Below are 16047 nucleotides of genomic sequence, written 5' to 3'. Positions count from 1 at the left end.
ATCAAGAGTACCTTTTTGGTGTAAAATTAAATGTTGCTCAAGTTCACTTGAAATTTTGCTCAATAAATCTAACATTGAAAAAGTTATGTTCTATACTAAATGGTACGAACCGCGTAACTAGCGCCCTCTACAAGAGAATTTTTTTTTCAGCGCCCTTTTTCTTGAATACCAATGGCGTAATGAAAATTTTTCACTGAGAAAACCCCAAATATTTTTCAGTTTTCTCTCTATCCAAGAGATGGGATCACCTTTTTTTGAAACACCCTTTAGATTACGTGTTCCAACCGGGCAGTTACCGTTAATCGAGCGATTCTGTTTTGTGTTCCAACTGTGTTCTCAATAGATATTTGATTGGTAGTACTATTACCAGAACCGTGCATATCCGAAGATTGCGCAGATTTAAACGCTTCCAAGAACGGTTCAGATTAGGAGGTTGGAACAAACCTAAAGTATTTGAAAAATATATATTTGGTATGCATAAAATGATTGCTCGAATCTGAATCAGGCGTTTTAAAACCAATTTTTATTTTTTGCTTTCAGGCCCAATGAAACAGACACCTTTGTCAACAACCAGACCTAGTGATATATTAAAAAAAACCAACAAGAAAGATACCGTTATCAGTAGAAAAAAAATCGCGGAACAGTAATATTGTTGTGCCAAATTTCAAGTAGTTACAATGAACACAACTATAGAAGTTTTAAGTCCATCCATTATAAGTAGAGGACTAACGAGGACTAAAGCTTCAAAAAAAATAACTTCTGAAGGTGTATGAGTGGTGAAAGGTTGCTGCACTGCCTAGGCAGAGCCTATTACACGCCTAGCTCACCTTGATTTCACAACTTTGCATGAAATCTGTATTTTTCACATCTTTTTGGCAGCTGGGAGAAGAAGAATGGCTCCTGGTATGATAGAATTTTTCCAAGGCAGAGCGGTCAAGACTTTTGGACCTCGTACAGTGTGCTCTACAACTAAGGATCAATTCGTTTTACTTGAGTTACCTGTACTTCTGCGGTAGGACTGTCAAACTCATAAAAATAATAGAATATAAGAATTTATATTTGTAAAGAAATGCAATGTGGTTTCTATTTAAGTTTGACTTGTACAAACGCAAGTAGAATAGGAATGAAGTTAGATAGGTTAGTTGATAGTTATGTAATCTTGAAGACACGGATCCAGATGTGCAGAATGTCTCAAAACAAAACTGATATTTTAATCAATTATACCCAATTTATTTTTTAATTATTTCCATTTATTGTTATAGATAGTATATACAATAATAATTGAATCAAGGTTTTCAGACATCCTGGTTATTACGAGCACGGTAGAATCTCGGATCATATATCATAAAAAATCAGCTGTATATACAGAGATCAGTCACTAATAAGTCGTAGAGAAGCCAAATTTTACTATGCATTAGTTAGTCTACCTCGTTGTAGGATGATTCACATAATTACATTTCTTACATTAAAAAATATTAAATAATAATTATTGTATTGAAATTCTCGTACAACTAGACATTATCATTGTTGTTATTAAAACAGAAATTGTCAGTTGATACATTTTTCGTGATTATATTCCCAAAATCGTCAATTCTCATAGTCAATTATCATCTAAAATAATATTTCATATACATAAACTTTATTTTATGTATGTAGAAGGTGTTCAGTCAACTGAAAAATTATTTTATACAGATCCAGCAAAATTTCCTATAAACTGTGGATCCTCACAATCTCACAATCACTTCTGCAGTAAGGAATCTTGAATTTTTTCAAAAAGGGTTACGAAAATTGAAAATCCACATCCATTGATGGACACAGGCCTTTCGAAAAATATGAAGGACAAATTTTTCAATTAGAATAGCAGAAGATCACAGATTTAAATAACATTTAAATAACATAACAATTTAAGCAAGCATCCAATTGATATATTTCTCTAGTTTTTCACAATCTTCTTATCATTAAAGCGACAGGATTATGTTTTATATTTTCACTATCCTGGATTCGGACTATAATGCCCAAAAGTCTGCTAAAAGTTGAAGGACGAGAATTCCGAAGAGACACTACCAGTGCTACTATCGATGGAATTGTTGAAGATGTTATAGACACAGTAATCAAAGTCAAGCATCTGAACATATGATCGAACAAAATTAATTAGACGATATTGAGAGAGATTTGGCCATGTATCAATGAAGAGAAGACAAAAAAGATAATAAGAAATGTTGGCACCAGACTCCAGAAATGAGAAGTGACAACGGACACCCATTGGAAAAATTTCTAACAGAGAATAATAAATGATAGAGCATCTTTTCTGTCGATATACTACCTTGACGTTGAAACGGGATCAAATGCTGACTACATTATAGATTGTATAGCATATAGAAGGGTGATTAGCTAGTTAACTAGTTTACATTTATACAATGAACCTCAAGCATCTGATGAACCACAACCAATCTAGATCGAGGTTACCCGTACTACCCAACCTAACTTTTGATTTTGATATTTTTTTGTTTGATTTTTAAATTTCAACAAAAATAAACTCATTACAACATTAGAAAATCGACTCTAATCGCGCAACTCCAATTTTACGATAGAATTCACCACTAAAGTTGCTTTTTGTTGCTTTTGTATCAAGATTCTTGTTCTGCACCATTGGAAAACAGAGCCTCTAGTTGGAAATTGTAACTCACTCAATTATAAAATGTAAGAAATGAAAATATGTAGACAGGCATAGCTACCACATTTAGGCTATTATTGAGCGTAAGCGTGATAGAGTATATACATTATATACAATATTCAACGTGATATATCCAACAAAAAAAATCCGACATTTTATAAATATATATGTATAATGATTGAGAGACGTTTTGATACAAGATAAAAGTTTACCGCAGATGTAGAAAATAGAAAGACGAGTACTGGTAAGTTTTTGAAACAATTTACGGTTAAGTTCTACAATTTATTTTAATCGTCACTCACAAATGAATTTTTTCGAACCAATAATTTAGAATGATAGACAGCTAAGTAAAGTTAACATGTTTCAAAAAGTTATCATATCATTTAGCATTTATATTATGAATAGCTATATGTTCGTTAAATGACAGTATATATAACTTGCACGCTAATATTAAGAAGCACCACATATTTATAACGGCTATATTAGTGTCTAAGTGTAAAAGGAACCACTGTCTAGTGCTCTCTCCCCTCCAACAATACATTCCAAAAAAACGCAATTGTAAGAAACTTTCGTGTCTAGCACTACTCCAACCCACTATTATCGATCAGAAAATACGCTCAACTCTATTTATTTATCTATCTTCTGCTGCGAATCTCGCTACTGTAAATAAATCAGTATAGCCGTACTTTCGTTCGTATCACAATAGTTTTTCTATTTATCCTGCAAATTATTAAGTTAAATAGTAGAGTAACAAAATGTTGCGGTTAAAAGAAATTTATCGCGTACACGTATTTTTAATTAGTTTAAGCTTTTCCAAAATTATCGGAAAAACGTTCTGAATGACTCCTATCTATGACGGCCCTTTCATGTCAAAAATAAATGACAATTTTAACAAGCAAAATTATTTGTACCGTTACTCTGAATGCCATTGAAAATTACCCAAACATGTGAATCATGGTTTTAATTTCGATAGTCGATTTATCCAAAAGTTTAAAGTATTGATGATGATTTTTTCGATATTCAATTTTATTGGACTCCTGATAATCAAATTATTTATCAACACATCACCAGTTTCAAGGCTTTTCTGAACTTTGTGAATGAAAAGGAGAAAGCGGCCCGAAGAACAAGTCGAATGCTTTAGCTCATTCGAATTGTTTGTCAACAGGTTTCCAGCTCAGTAGATCATCCCAGTGATGAATTCGCAGAATTTGGCTACGTTCTATTCCTGAAATCTGCATTAAGGAACAAGATTTGAGTCTATTGAAACTGCAAAAGAAGCAGCACGCATCTTGTAAGAGACAACAGAAAAATATTCTAACATTGTTTCAAATAATATGATGTGAAAATGTATAAAATTAAAAATAATATTTAACAACGTCGTCTCGTGCTTTAATAGCCACATGTCGTACTATTAGTTAGTAAGCGTTATTACAGACATAATAATTAAAAAAAAACTTGATTAACAAAGAAGAGTGAACAGGTGTTGTTGTGCTGGTAAAAACTTTTCACGTTCTTTCAATATAAATCGTGATTTTAATGAATGAGAATATTGTTTACCTCAAATTTTATTCAAAATCCAAACAAACAGTTTTTAAATTTGATTAATGAATAGCTCACACAATGAATTTATGAAATTAGAATAATGGAACATGTAGCAAAAAAAGATGCTGGTAAATGAAGAGCCACAGGAAGATGCATCATCAAGACAAGTGAAAATAAGATAAAAATGTTGGATATTTCTCCTAATTTGGAAGTGGACATCCATATTATGGAGTTTATTGAAATTTTCACACATCTAGTGGACCACCTATCCTGCAATGTTTTCATCACACGACATTCAGAATATTTTAACAAAGTTTTTCTTCATTAGTTGTAGTTGAAACAAAGTGCAATAATTATAATATGGACAGGAATCGATATAAATGAAATTCTTAATTAATGACCCGTGGTAGAAATCCATCCAAATTAATCTCTCCATAGCATTTTTTTAGCGGTGTATATAATGATACATAATAAACACAAAGTATTTGATTTGCTTTTAAAGATCTGCTCAATTTTTGTTAAGTATTTCTAAAATATGAGTTGCATGTACATAAACTTTTTTACTCTAATAATTTTATTGAAACTATTCATTTTAAAAGTAAATATAGTTGAGTATATTTCCACTGATCTGATTTTTTTGCATTCATTTTTTCATCTAAAAAATGATGTGTTGAAGTTGGAGCGTGGTACCTATATTTGACCAGATATATGTCCATATGGTTATTGAGTGTAAGTGTCTGTGTTATTAATGGAAAAAAAGTTTAGATTAAGCTAGTATAAATATGCATTTCTGTTAAAACGTTGATATTTTCAATAGTTAACTCGTTTAATGAGATTATTTATTACATTTTGTTATTTAGTAGGTAAAAATTTCTTTTTACATTCTAATTGTTGAAAAAGTTAAGAAACAATTTTTGATTTCAGTTACTAGTTTTAGTAAATATTTTTATGAGTTTTTTTCTATATTACATGCTTATTTTTAAAAAATGACCCTCTTATATTGTTATTAATTTTTTTTACAGCCAAAAGCATGTTTTGGACATTAGACACACAGGCAAATTTTTATAAAACATCAATACTTCATTAAAATTTAATTTCCTCTATTATTTCATACATTTTAACAAATTGATAACCAATTATTATTTTGAGTGATTTTTCAAATAAATTCTATATAAATAAGGATATAATTATTTTTATGGAAAAATGTGTAGATGGCTAAAACTCTGTAAACAACCACACGATTATGATCTGCGTGAATAAGTGAAATATTGAATGAAAATAATCACAGTGCATTTATTAATTTACATGTGTTAATTAAATAAAGCTAAGACACATTTTTAGCACGTGTCAATAGGACACTTCACAATGCGACACATCATATAAGCCGGACACATATCTGTGTGTACGTGTGTACCAGCTGTCATTTTGATGTTTTTGAACTGATGAAGTAGTATCCTCGACCTTCACGTTCACACAACACACATTCACAATCCTCCGGAGGTTATAATATAATGGAACACCTACAAGAAGAGATGGATTGGTTAGATGAAGAAGAGGAAATGGTTGCGGTAACTGCAGCATTGCTTGTGCTGCAATATGAATCCAGAAAGTACTGGGTTCATCCAATAAACCAACGTAGGCACGAATGTGGTGAATATCATGTTCTGAGGTCCGAAATTAGCAATGACGATGACAGGTGTAAAATGTATATCAGGATGACCAAGAAGAAATTTAATGTGGTTCACAATTTACTAGAAAGTAAATTAAAGAAGCAAAATAAAATAAAATAAAAAATTAAAGATATATTACGGAAACGAATATAGTTAAGGAAACACTTTTCAGTCACGCTTAGAACAAACTCGGCACAGGTGGTGATTATAACCTACAACACTTTTTAACCCTTCTGACAAAAATGCGACCAACGTAGATATTGAAAACACGCGCTATGACGTGTTAAAGCGTTTTTTCGGTCTGTGATGACACATCACAATAATATGCATAGATCTATGTAAAATAACGTGTTAATGCGTGTTAACACGACATGTGTTAAAAATGTGTCCTTAGCTTACCCATCACTGTTTTTTTATTTGAATTAATAAGAACGAAATGACTCAATATTAACCTAAAATTCGGTGTGAAGCACGGTCCATGTGCGATTTTGCAAAAATATGGTTAGAAAAAGAAATGTATTGACTTCTTTTTTTAATAAAGTAGATACATTTTTTGAGGATGTTTTTGGTGGAGTATTGATGCATAAAACTGCAGAGAGAAATGTAAAAATATCCCAAACTGTAATTGATATTTGCTAAAAACAGCACAGTAGTCAATTACAACTAGTAACCTAAGAGGCTAAACACGTATATAGGCGGCCATAGAATTGCATGTAAAGGTTTAGTTAGATTATCTTAAAATATCATACTCTGTGATAGTATATATTGTTGTCTTAAAGAACTGTGCAAAAAGGGAACGAATTATAAGTATAAAAATGTTTATATATACGATAACATATAACGATAGACTTTTTATATGATTTTATTTTTATTTCTCGATAGAATTTTTCGATTTCCTGATATTTAGGGCACAACAATGCGTAGTTGATTCACAAAATATGAATATTCAACAGAATCGAAAGGCGCTATCGAACTTTTATAGAAAAAAAAGAGTATAAATTATCTCCAATACACAATAATAAATATTAACCGATAAAACCTCAATTTATTTCAACCAGAGTCGTCAATCATAAACTAACTACATATCGATACCGTACTTCAATAGTGCAACAACTCAAAATTTATCACTTTTGAGCTAAACCAATATTATAAATGCCGACATTTCTATACAGAAACAATTCTAGCTTGCGATTTAGCCCCTAGATGTCACTAGCTACATTAAAGAATCTTCCTGGAATCGAAAAGCATGGGAGTTATACATTGTAACAAATAGAGTTGTTACAGTATTGAACTTCATCTTTATTTGTTTGCCCGGCCTTTGTTATTGTTACTCCTGTATAATCAACCAAAATGATTGATTTTTCTTTTAAAATAAAGCAAGTGAAAATCACAGTGAGACGCGTAACTGTTTATTGTTGCGACTAGCAAAAGCTAAATTCCAGGAAACCGATAAAAATATTTTGGTAGTTGGGCAAATTTCCACGATTAAACAAAAGAAAAAACGCATACTCAAAAGTAGTCCTATATATATATACACCTGCCCGTTGGGTAACCATTGTGAGATGGGCAAAAAAGTGGTATTGCCCATAGACTTACAGAGATTAGAAATAATGAAAAAATTGTGGGGAAGGATGCTAAGATTGTAAGGGTAGAAAAATTGCAGCCCAACATACTATTTTGGAAAACTTCTTATGAACAAGGTGATTTTAAGTCAATTGACGTAAGACAAAATGCCAAAGGTCTCAGGAACCAAGATCAGAAATCATTATTTAAACTTGTACCTGCTAATAAATAAACCCGCTTGTATTTTCAAAAAATATATATATCGAATCTCTGTATATTGGTCCTTCTATGAAAGTTTTTCAGAAAATTCAGAAGACGGGGAGCAGGAAACAATGTCATTTCAGATAGTTCTGAATCGGAATAAATACAAACCTAGATTTAGTTTTCATTATCTCGAGAAACCTATTTTATGTTGATTTTTTTTAGAATTAGTTAGTTTAGTTTCTGACATTCAAAAAAAGTTTATCAATAACAATTATTATTATCTTTTGTTATTTACATTGTTAACAATGTAAATTTAAATAAAATATTACTTTGAGAAATCTTATTTTTTGTTTTGTTTGATAAATAAAACGGTTGTGTAAGTTGTTACTTATCCAATTTTTAAGTTTTCAAAAATGTAATTCAAAAGCGTTACAAGACTTTCAAATTTCAAATGTCTAATAAAACAATTTTTAATTTCACAATTTTTTCAAATACGTTTTTTGGGCATGTTACACTATTGAACTAGACTATCGATATATTTAATTATACTAATTTGTCGTGTATTGTATATTGGCCACGTCATGGCGGTAAATTATGAAACACTGGTCCTTCCAATATGACTATTCATCTTTTGCAGCCTTTATTGACCTATGAAATTCGATACCTTGGTTCACAATTATGTGAAATTTATCTTTCATCAATAAAATTTCAATTTCATGATTTGAGGACTAAAGTTTTTTGTAAGATCCTTGATTATTTCCGGAGCGAAGATTTGTTGAAGCATTTTTTTAAACAAAAAAAATTTACATTGCAGTTGGTATGGCGATCTGAAATCGATTAATCGTAGAATCGATTCCTCGGACCAAATAAATCAATTTTTTAAATCGATATGTTGTACTGAATCGAATCAGTGGATCGATATCTCACATTTTTTCTGTTTTTAAAAAATTAAGCATTATTTATAATTCACTCTATAATGATCTGAGTATCGAGGGTTCATCTGCTCCTTGTGAACGCCTTTTTTCAATTGCCGGCAACATCGTAAGTGATAAACGGGTCCGCTTGGATCCCAGTTGACTTACAGACTATTGTTTTTAAAAATCTTATATATTAATCATTAGAAACTATAAGCTACATTCTCTATTTTCTTAACTTTGAATGTAACAAAACATTTAGAAAATAAATGTCTTGTTTTATACCTGATCTGATTCTTTGATATGGTAATAAAAATAATTGTTATTATGGAATTCCCTGGACTAAAAAATCCGATTTTACTTATAGAGATCTCAGAGATTGTTTTTCATAAAGTGGATTCAAATATTCATTTTAAATATAAATTTGATTTTAGAAATCGATCTTTTAGACCTCGATTTTTATATGAACGGTTCATTAGATCACGATTGAATCGATTTGATAATCGATATTTTTTAGAAAGAATCGCCATTCCTTAATTACAGTACATGGGATTCGCGGAAGGGCTGTAGCGTTTATTTTTTTCAACATCCATCATGAATACTTTACTCTTTTTAACCAAGAAAGGATTCTCTCACCTGAGCAATTTGTCGCATACAATTACTGTATCAAAGTTTCGATAAATGTTTTCTAAATTCTATTCTCGATAATGATCTACAGCTTGGTTTTATTGAAATGTTTTCACATAAAAGGTATTCTTAAACTAATTCAGTTTCTAAATCAATTTTTGCCGCTTCTTGAAATCTTCTGCCATAGGCTATAGCTTACTCAGCTTAGTGATAAGTCCACCACTGTGTCGACGTGCCTCATATATTTAAAACGTCTATATGGACAGTTTCTGGTGGAACAGTAGAAGCTGTTCCTACTAAGGAAGACAGAATGATAACGCGTTCTCTATCCTCCGAGGTTCCAACTCGGTTCTGCGCAATCTCAAGCACGCGCAGTAAAGATAAAGTGTCTCGAACGAGAGAGAAAATGAATATTGTCGGCACCGTAACGTAGGAACGTTTTTTTTTTATTCCAACTGTCCATATAAGAGTATTACATATATGACGTGCCTGTTTTGTTTACGATATCACGCGTTGTATATAAATAACGTACGGTTAATTTAGACATTCGAAGTTATATAAATTCGCATCAAGCTGGAAATCAGTGAGATTGTTTAAAATACAATTGAACATAGAATTTGAATGTTCTCCATCATTTCCGTGTATGGAAAACATTTTATTCAAGGTCAAAGGTCAAAAAAATGAGTTTTTCGCAATTTTCATCAAAACGGTGAGTTTTATCCCAAGAATACCCCAAATGAAAATTCTAGATCATAAAATTATCTACAAAAAATGTATCAATACATTTTTCCCTACAAGCCAGAATTTTTGAGATATAATGATTTAAAAAGTTGTAACAGTCACTGTCGTATTTAATGGTTTCGCCAATATATTTTCAGCAGTAAACATTGAAATGGTTGTGAGTATTTGTGAGAAATTTTTGTTGACTGGTTGGAACTGTCATAAGTTCATCAAATAAATTATCAATTGATGAAGTAAATCTGAAACATTTTAACTTTTACAACATTTTGAATCGTGATATCTCAGAAACGGTGGCTCGTAGGAAAAAAAATAATAATACATTTTTTGTAGATAATTTTATGGTCTACAATTTTCGTTAAAAGTATTTTTATGAGAAAACTTACCGTTTTGCTGATAATCGAGAATTCCCATTTTTTTACCTTGAAAAAATTTTTTTTCTATACCGTGTATTAAATATACCGTAACAGCTAATAAAAATTTCGAACCGTTATTTTGGAAACTAACGTTTTCGATTGATATTTTGAATATTGGAGATAAACGTCTTGTGATGGCTACGACCAATTAAAATTATTGGCCATTAGGTTACAAAATTCTAGCAGCTAACGAAGCCCAGCCATTCTACTAAACAAAATTATTTAAATGGCACTTCACTTGTCCACTGTGTTCCCCTTCCCTTGCTGATATTGAACATTCATTATAATAAAATATGACATATCATATTTGTGTGTGTTGTTAGCTTTAAATAAATGTTGTGTAACTTATAGAATCACAGTAGGTATGGTGGGTACGTTAGTTGTGGTGGATGCGTCAGATTCTGCAATTGTAAAAAATGAACCATGTAGTGAAGACTATTAGTGAAAACTGCAGTGTATAGTGTGTACCCTATAGTACCTACTAATTTTTGTTGATCGTTTATGTTGTACCTACAATTGTAATATAGTTAAGAAGTTCGATCTTGTTGTTGGATCTCTTTAAATAACTAGGACTTTTCTGTCTCCTCAATTATTTAAAGATATCATTTAAAATAATCTGGACGTTTAAATTTTGTAATATACCATTTTATTTGTGTACATTGGAAAGGAAAATCAAAAGGAGTTACCAATTTTATTTAGATATCAGCGTGGCTCTATTTTGATACTGTAAAAATTAGCCACATCAAAGATAAAAGTAACGTTGATGTCTTGTAAGATGTATTATACAAAAAAAGACCAACTTAATGCAATTCTCTCAAATGTCGCTCAAGTATTTTATAGTTTCCTGCTCAACAGTTCTTGGAAAGATATAGTTTTTGAAGAAAGTAGTGCTACTGAGTAATGGTCTAAAAACAAAGGTAAAATAAATAATTTCAACATTCGATTACTTAAATGTTGTTTGGACCACTGCCATAGCAATCTTAATCACATATAAAATATGGAAAGTGATGTAACATCAAAATTCTTACCCTTTTAATATACCTACTGGTATATAATTAATGTTTGTCATGTTTGTATTAGATCTTTCTTTTATTTTTTCTCCCTGTCAATACCTACATATGTAATACAAATATATGCTGTAATCAAATTAGTCTAACTGGATTTCAAAACTACATTCGAACAATAAAGTGAAAGAATTTCTTGAACCGTTGGTGATATTCATACTGTTTATTGCTACCACTACACGAACACTTACCTACAATTACACTTCTATATTCGGCTCGAAGGACCAGACAGTGTATTTAGCGTGAATTGGTAATGATACGATATTTTCTTCTTTACAAATTCATCCTATTAGACATGGTTTCCAAAATGGGTAGGTTCCATAACTTCTTCATCTAAGTTTATAGCTGTATCTTCATTGCTACTGACTATATAATGTGCGTTTACTTTAACTACACTAATTTATTCATATTCTCAGCATCAAGCAAAAATTGAACCGTTTTAGGAGGACAAACTTTCTGTTTTTAAAGATATTTCTCCCTCTCTGCACAATTATTTTTCTCCTCTCATTTGTCTTTATCCCTCTATGGATGTAACTATGGTTAATTTGATACATTCATACAGAATTTGATCTTTGAATAAATTAAGTGTAGGAAAGTCTTTTTAAAATCTATTATTGGCGTTGTTTGTTCCATTCTTCGCATTGGCGTTGAAATTTGTGGTGAAAAAGGTCTAGAACATTTTAACAACTTCTGACAATCACTGGGTACGGAAAAATAGACAACAGGCGACTTTTTTGAGAAATGCGTATTTTTGGACTTTGAACTTATACATAATAATACCTATATTTATTGCTGCTGCGCATGAGGTTGGAAAACGCGTGTGAATCACGCCAATAATTATACAAAATGAAAACTTAGATATTATATTGTAGAAAATGGAATTGAATAAAGACAGTTACAGTGAAACTTGTTTTATTTTAACAAAACCGAAAACCAATAACTACTAGAAGTTTAAAAATAAGCCTAACCTCTGACTTTTACCTTTTGGTTGTTCTGTTAGTACCAAAGATTCTAGTATTTATCTATCAATTCTTAAATTTTTCTTCTTCCATGATCAATCACTATTATCTTTTTTGTTTATTTACATGTCTCTATCTGCTGCGTTCTTAAGCTCTTTTCGTTTTGTTGAAATTAATATGCCACTCAACAGCAAGCTCTAAAAATGTTTTTCCACATTATTATCGACTCTCACTAACTCATGGTCTACGGTGAAATAATCGCCTCCAGGCATAAAGCATATTTGGATGTGATCACTCAAAAGCAAGCAGTAATGGTAATGTAGCGTGTGATGTTATGATACAGTTTTTATTTATTATTTAGGTATAAATAAAACATTTTTCTCTCGCAGGATCGTCAAAATGACCAATACTTACTTGGCATCACACAAAAACTTTATCATGGTATTTTCACAACCTGGCACAAAACACGATTTATATACTAGCATTTTTCAGTGTTTCAAAGTTTAATAATATTTTAGAATAACTGTCGTATTTACTTTCTATCATATATTCAGTGTTTATTTCACACATATGACAGCCTTACTGAAATGTTTAAACTATCTACAAAATTTTTAAATTTTCAATAAATTTTTTCTCTATAAATATTGGTCAAAGAATTTGAGAAAAAAAATATAATAAAAGTTGTATATAAACTATCCAAAACTATTTTTTTTTCAAACAATGCAAGTACACTTATCTCTACCTTTGACTTCCCTTGCTCATATAGAGGCTAGTTTCTTCTATTTGGGTATAGTACAAAGATGTCACTTGAATTTTTCGAAACAAATCATCACTGGATGTATATAAAACGAGAAGTATAATTCAGTCATAAATGTGATAGAGTAATACATTTCAATTACCCTTACAAAACCAATACAAAATGAACAATCAAAATATAGACGACATAATTTTTCTTCACCCTCTATTTGGATACTCAGTGACGTTGGTTGGTAAGGAGCTGAATGTTTACTTTTTAAATCAGAACGATTCCTCTTTGAACTCTTGAATATTAACTGCTTTCCATTTACATCAAAACTCAGATTATTCTCACTTGAGACGTCACAAAAGATTGAAAGTGAGGTTAGGGACATTACGTTGTCAGATCTTGTCATCAAAATAAGCAAATACTAAATGATTGGATTGGATCATCAATGATAATGGTGAATATTATGTGGTTATTGAGAACATTATCTGAGTATAAGATACTCACATAACTGAGTGTCAGTTCACTGGAATGTAAATCAGCTATTAAGTACGCTCATGGAATTTGGTTAATCGATTGATCGGTTTATAAATTATATTAACCTAACTTAGAAATGAATTGAGCAATCCCATGACAAATTTTATTGCTAATTGTCTGAGCCATTATTTTCAAACCTTCAGCTGCCTATAGAAGAACCCTTGAACAATGGATTTGTTGTTTTTTACTTACTTTCTGTGCTGGGAGTTCAATACTTTTGGACAACGCTTTATGTCTTGCTGTATTTCTGATCTAATATTCCTTTGAATGGAACAACTATTTGGGGAGAAAAATAGGAGCTGGTAGATCGTTTAATAAGCAAAATATTGTTCAGAGTCGTAGAAACTATTTTATGCTACCTCTACCAGTTATAATGGAAATATTTCAATAAAAGATCATACAAGATACTAAATAAATTTATTTATATTGTCAACGAGTAATAACTATACTTTCATAGGTGAACATACTATTTGGTCTTCGATCTCAGAATAATTGATTAACGCATTACATCCTTAGAATTAACTGAGTATATAAAAATTTAAAAATAACAAAAAGCACTAGAACAATTGAAAAAGGATTCAAGTTACCATACCAGTTCATTTCAACTTACATTTGAAGGATTTATTGTTAAAAAAAAGTTGAATCTCATTTTGGGGGTAGAAAATTATAAACTACCCTATAACACTTTTTTGATAAGTTGTAATTTCTAGTGCTGTTAGTGATATTTATATTCATACTGAAAATATTACACCAACACTCACAATTACATTGTCGGGTTTTTCGAACCTTCCATAAGTGCATATCCGGATCGAAGGACCAGACAATGTAATTGTAAGTGTTGGTGTAGAAGTAGTAAACGTACAGACCTTCATTTAGTTGAAATTTTTGAAATGGTTGCTGACATTTGTACTCAACATATTGAACCAACACTCACAATTACACTGTCTGACGAACGTTTCGATAACCAAATTCTCTAAGGTAAACTGAAAGTTCAGTCTCTGAAGACAATAACTTGGTTATCGAAACGCGCATCAGACAGTGTAATTGTGAGCGTTGGTGTAGTGGTAGTGTAAACAATGTTTTTGAAATAATCTCAAAAAAATTCGAAAGGTCTTTCTATCGAAAGTTTTGGCATACTTGTGATAGAAATTGGATAATAGAAATATAGTTTTTATAGCTCTTTAAAAATGTGACTTTTCAATTATCTTTTATGAAATATATGTAAAAATGAGATTTGAAAAACATTTTTTTAGAAATATAAATTTTAATGTTTTGAACAAATAGATGTAGATGATTTTAAAAGTTTCCACATAACAAATTTTTATTACAAAAAAAGTCGAAAGAAAATCTAGACGATTTTATAGAAAATGTTACTTCTTCACAATTTTTATTTATACCATTTTTTCACGTTTTCAAAATATTTTTATAGTGATTTTCATTGTAGTTTTTCACCTATTTTGACCCCCCAAATGAAATTCAACTAAAAATCCTATAAATATATGATAGAATTGAAAATGAAAAATGGTAATTTGAATAATCATTCACTGAATGACTAATTTTAAAAACATTGTACTACATACAAATAAAAAAACTGCTATTTGCTAAAATTGAATAATAAAAAAATATCTACAAGAAAAATATTTATAAATATAGGCGCAAAAATTAACATTCACTTGTATAAGTGAACAAAAGGCTTTGGAATTGAATCACAACCATATTTAAACTGTATTAATCTTATAATCTAATTCAGAATATTAAGCAAAGCTAAGTAATTACCTTTCTCATAAGAATCTTCAAATTTCGTAACAAGTTATATATTTTAAGTTAGACTTAAATAATAACAAATACCGACGATTTTCTGACACGATTCCATAGTTAAAAGAATAGTCTAATTATACAAAATTTTCATTTTCATTCTTTTCAATGTCAAATCATTATTTTCCACCTTGTATCTTCAAATTTCTACTTTTAGTACTAACCAATAAGAGCTAGCGCATTTTAATTTTCCACTAGGTGCGCTGCTGTACTATAAAGTTCCCAAAATGTCACTATGGGAATATTTTGTAAAGGTATAATTGTCTATGTTTTGAGTTGAAGTATTTTACATCAATAGTTCGTTCTCCCTTTCATTTTAGGTACAATTTTTCCAACAAATGAATATCTTGTCACGTAAATTACAGTTATAATTTTTTTCTATTGAAAGTATCACAAAATTACCACCATAACATTTTGTCTTTCAGAAACTTTTTACGTTACTGACAAATTATTTATCTATTTAGACATGGTAATGACGAGAGATATGGAGGAGATAATAAGCCTAGATGAGGGCGCATCCAAATTTCAATGGACGCCGTGGAACCTCCATTTTGATCTTTGCATGACTGATGGCCACTTGCA

General features: G+C 30.6%; 1 protein-coding gene across 1 annotated transcript in view; it reads left to right on the top strand.

The window, feature by feature from the left end:
* The window catches only part of LOC130451698 (cytotoxic granule associated RNA binding protein TIA1-like), a 168262-nt gene extending 155950 nt beyond the window's left edge, over positions 1-12312 (top strand). The window contains exon 9 of the mRNA XM_056790885.1: positions 541-12312. Coding sequence (XP_056646863.1) covers positions 541-549 — 9 coding nt within the window. The 3' untranslated portion in view covers positions 550-12312. The remainder of the gene's footprint in view (positions 1-540) is intronic.
* The last annotated feature ends 3735 nt before the right edge of the window (positions 12313-16047 follow it).

Source organism: Diorhabda sublineata, chromosome X (assembly GCF_026230105.1).
Source record: "Diorhabda sublineata isolate icDioSubl1.1 chromosome X, icDioSubl1.1, whole genome shotgun sequence".
Taxonomy (NCBI): Eukaryota; Metazoa; Arthropoda; class Insecta; order Coleoptera; family Chrysomelidae; genus Diorhabda; species Diorhabda sublineata.
Note: the sequence above shows the minus strand (reverse complement) of the source record. Positions and strands in the feature narration are given on the sequence as shown.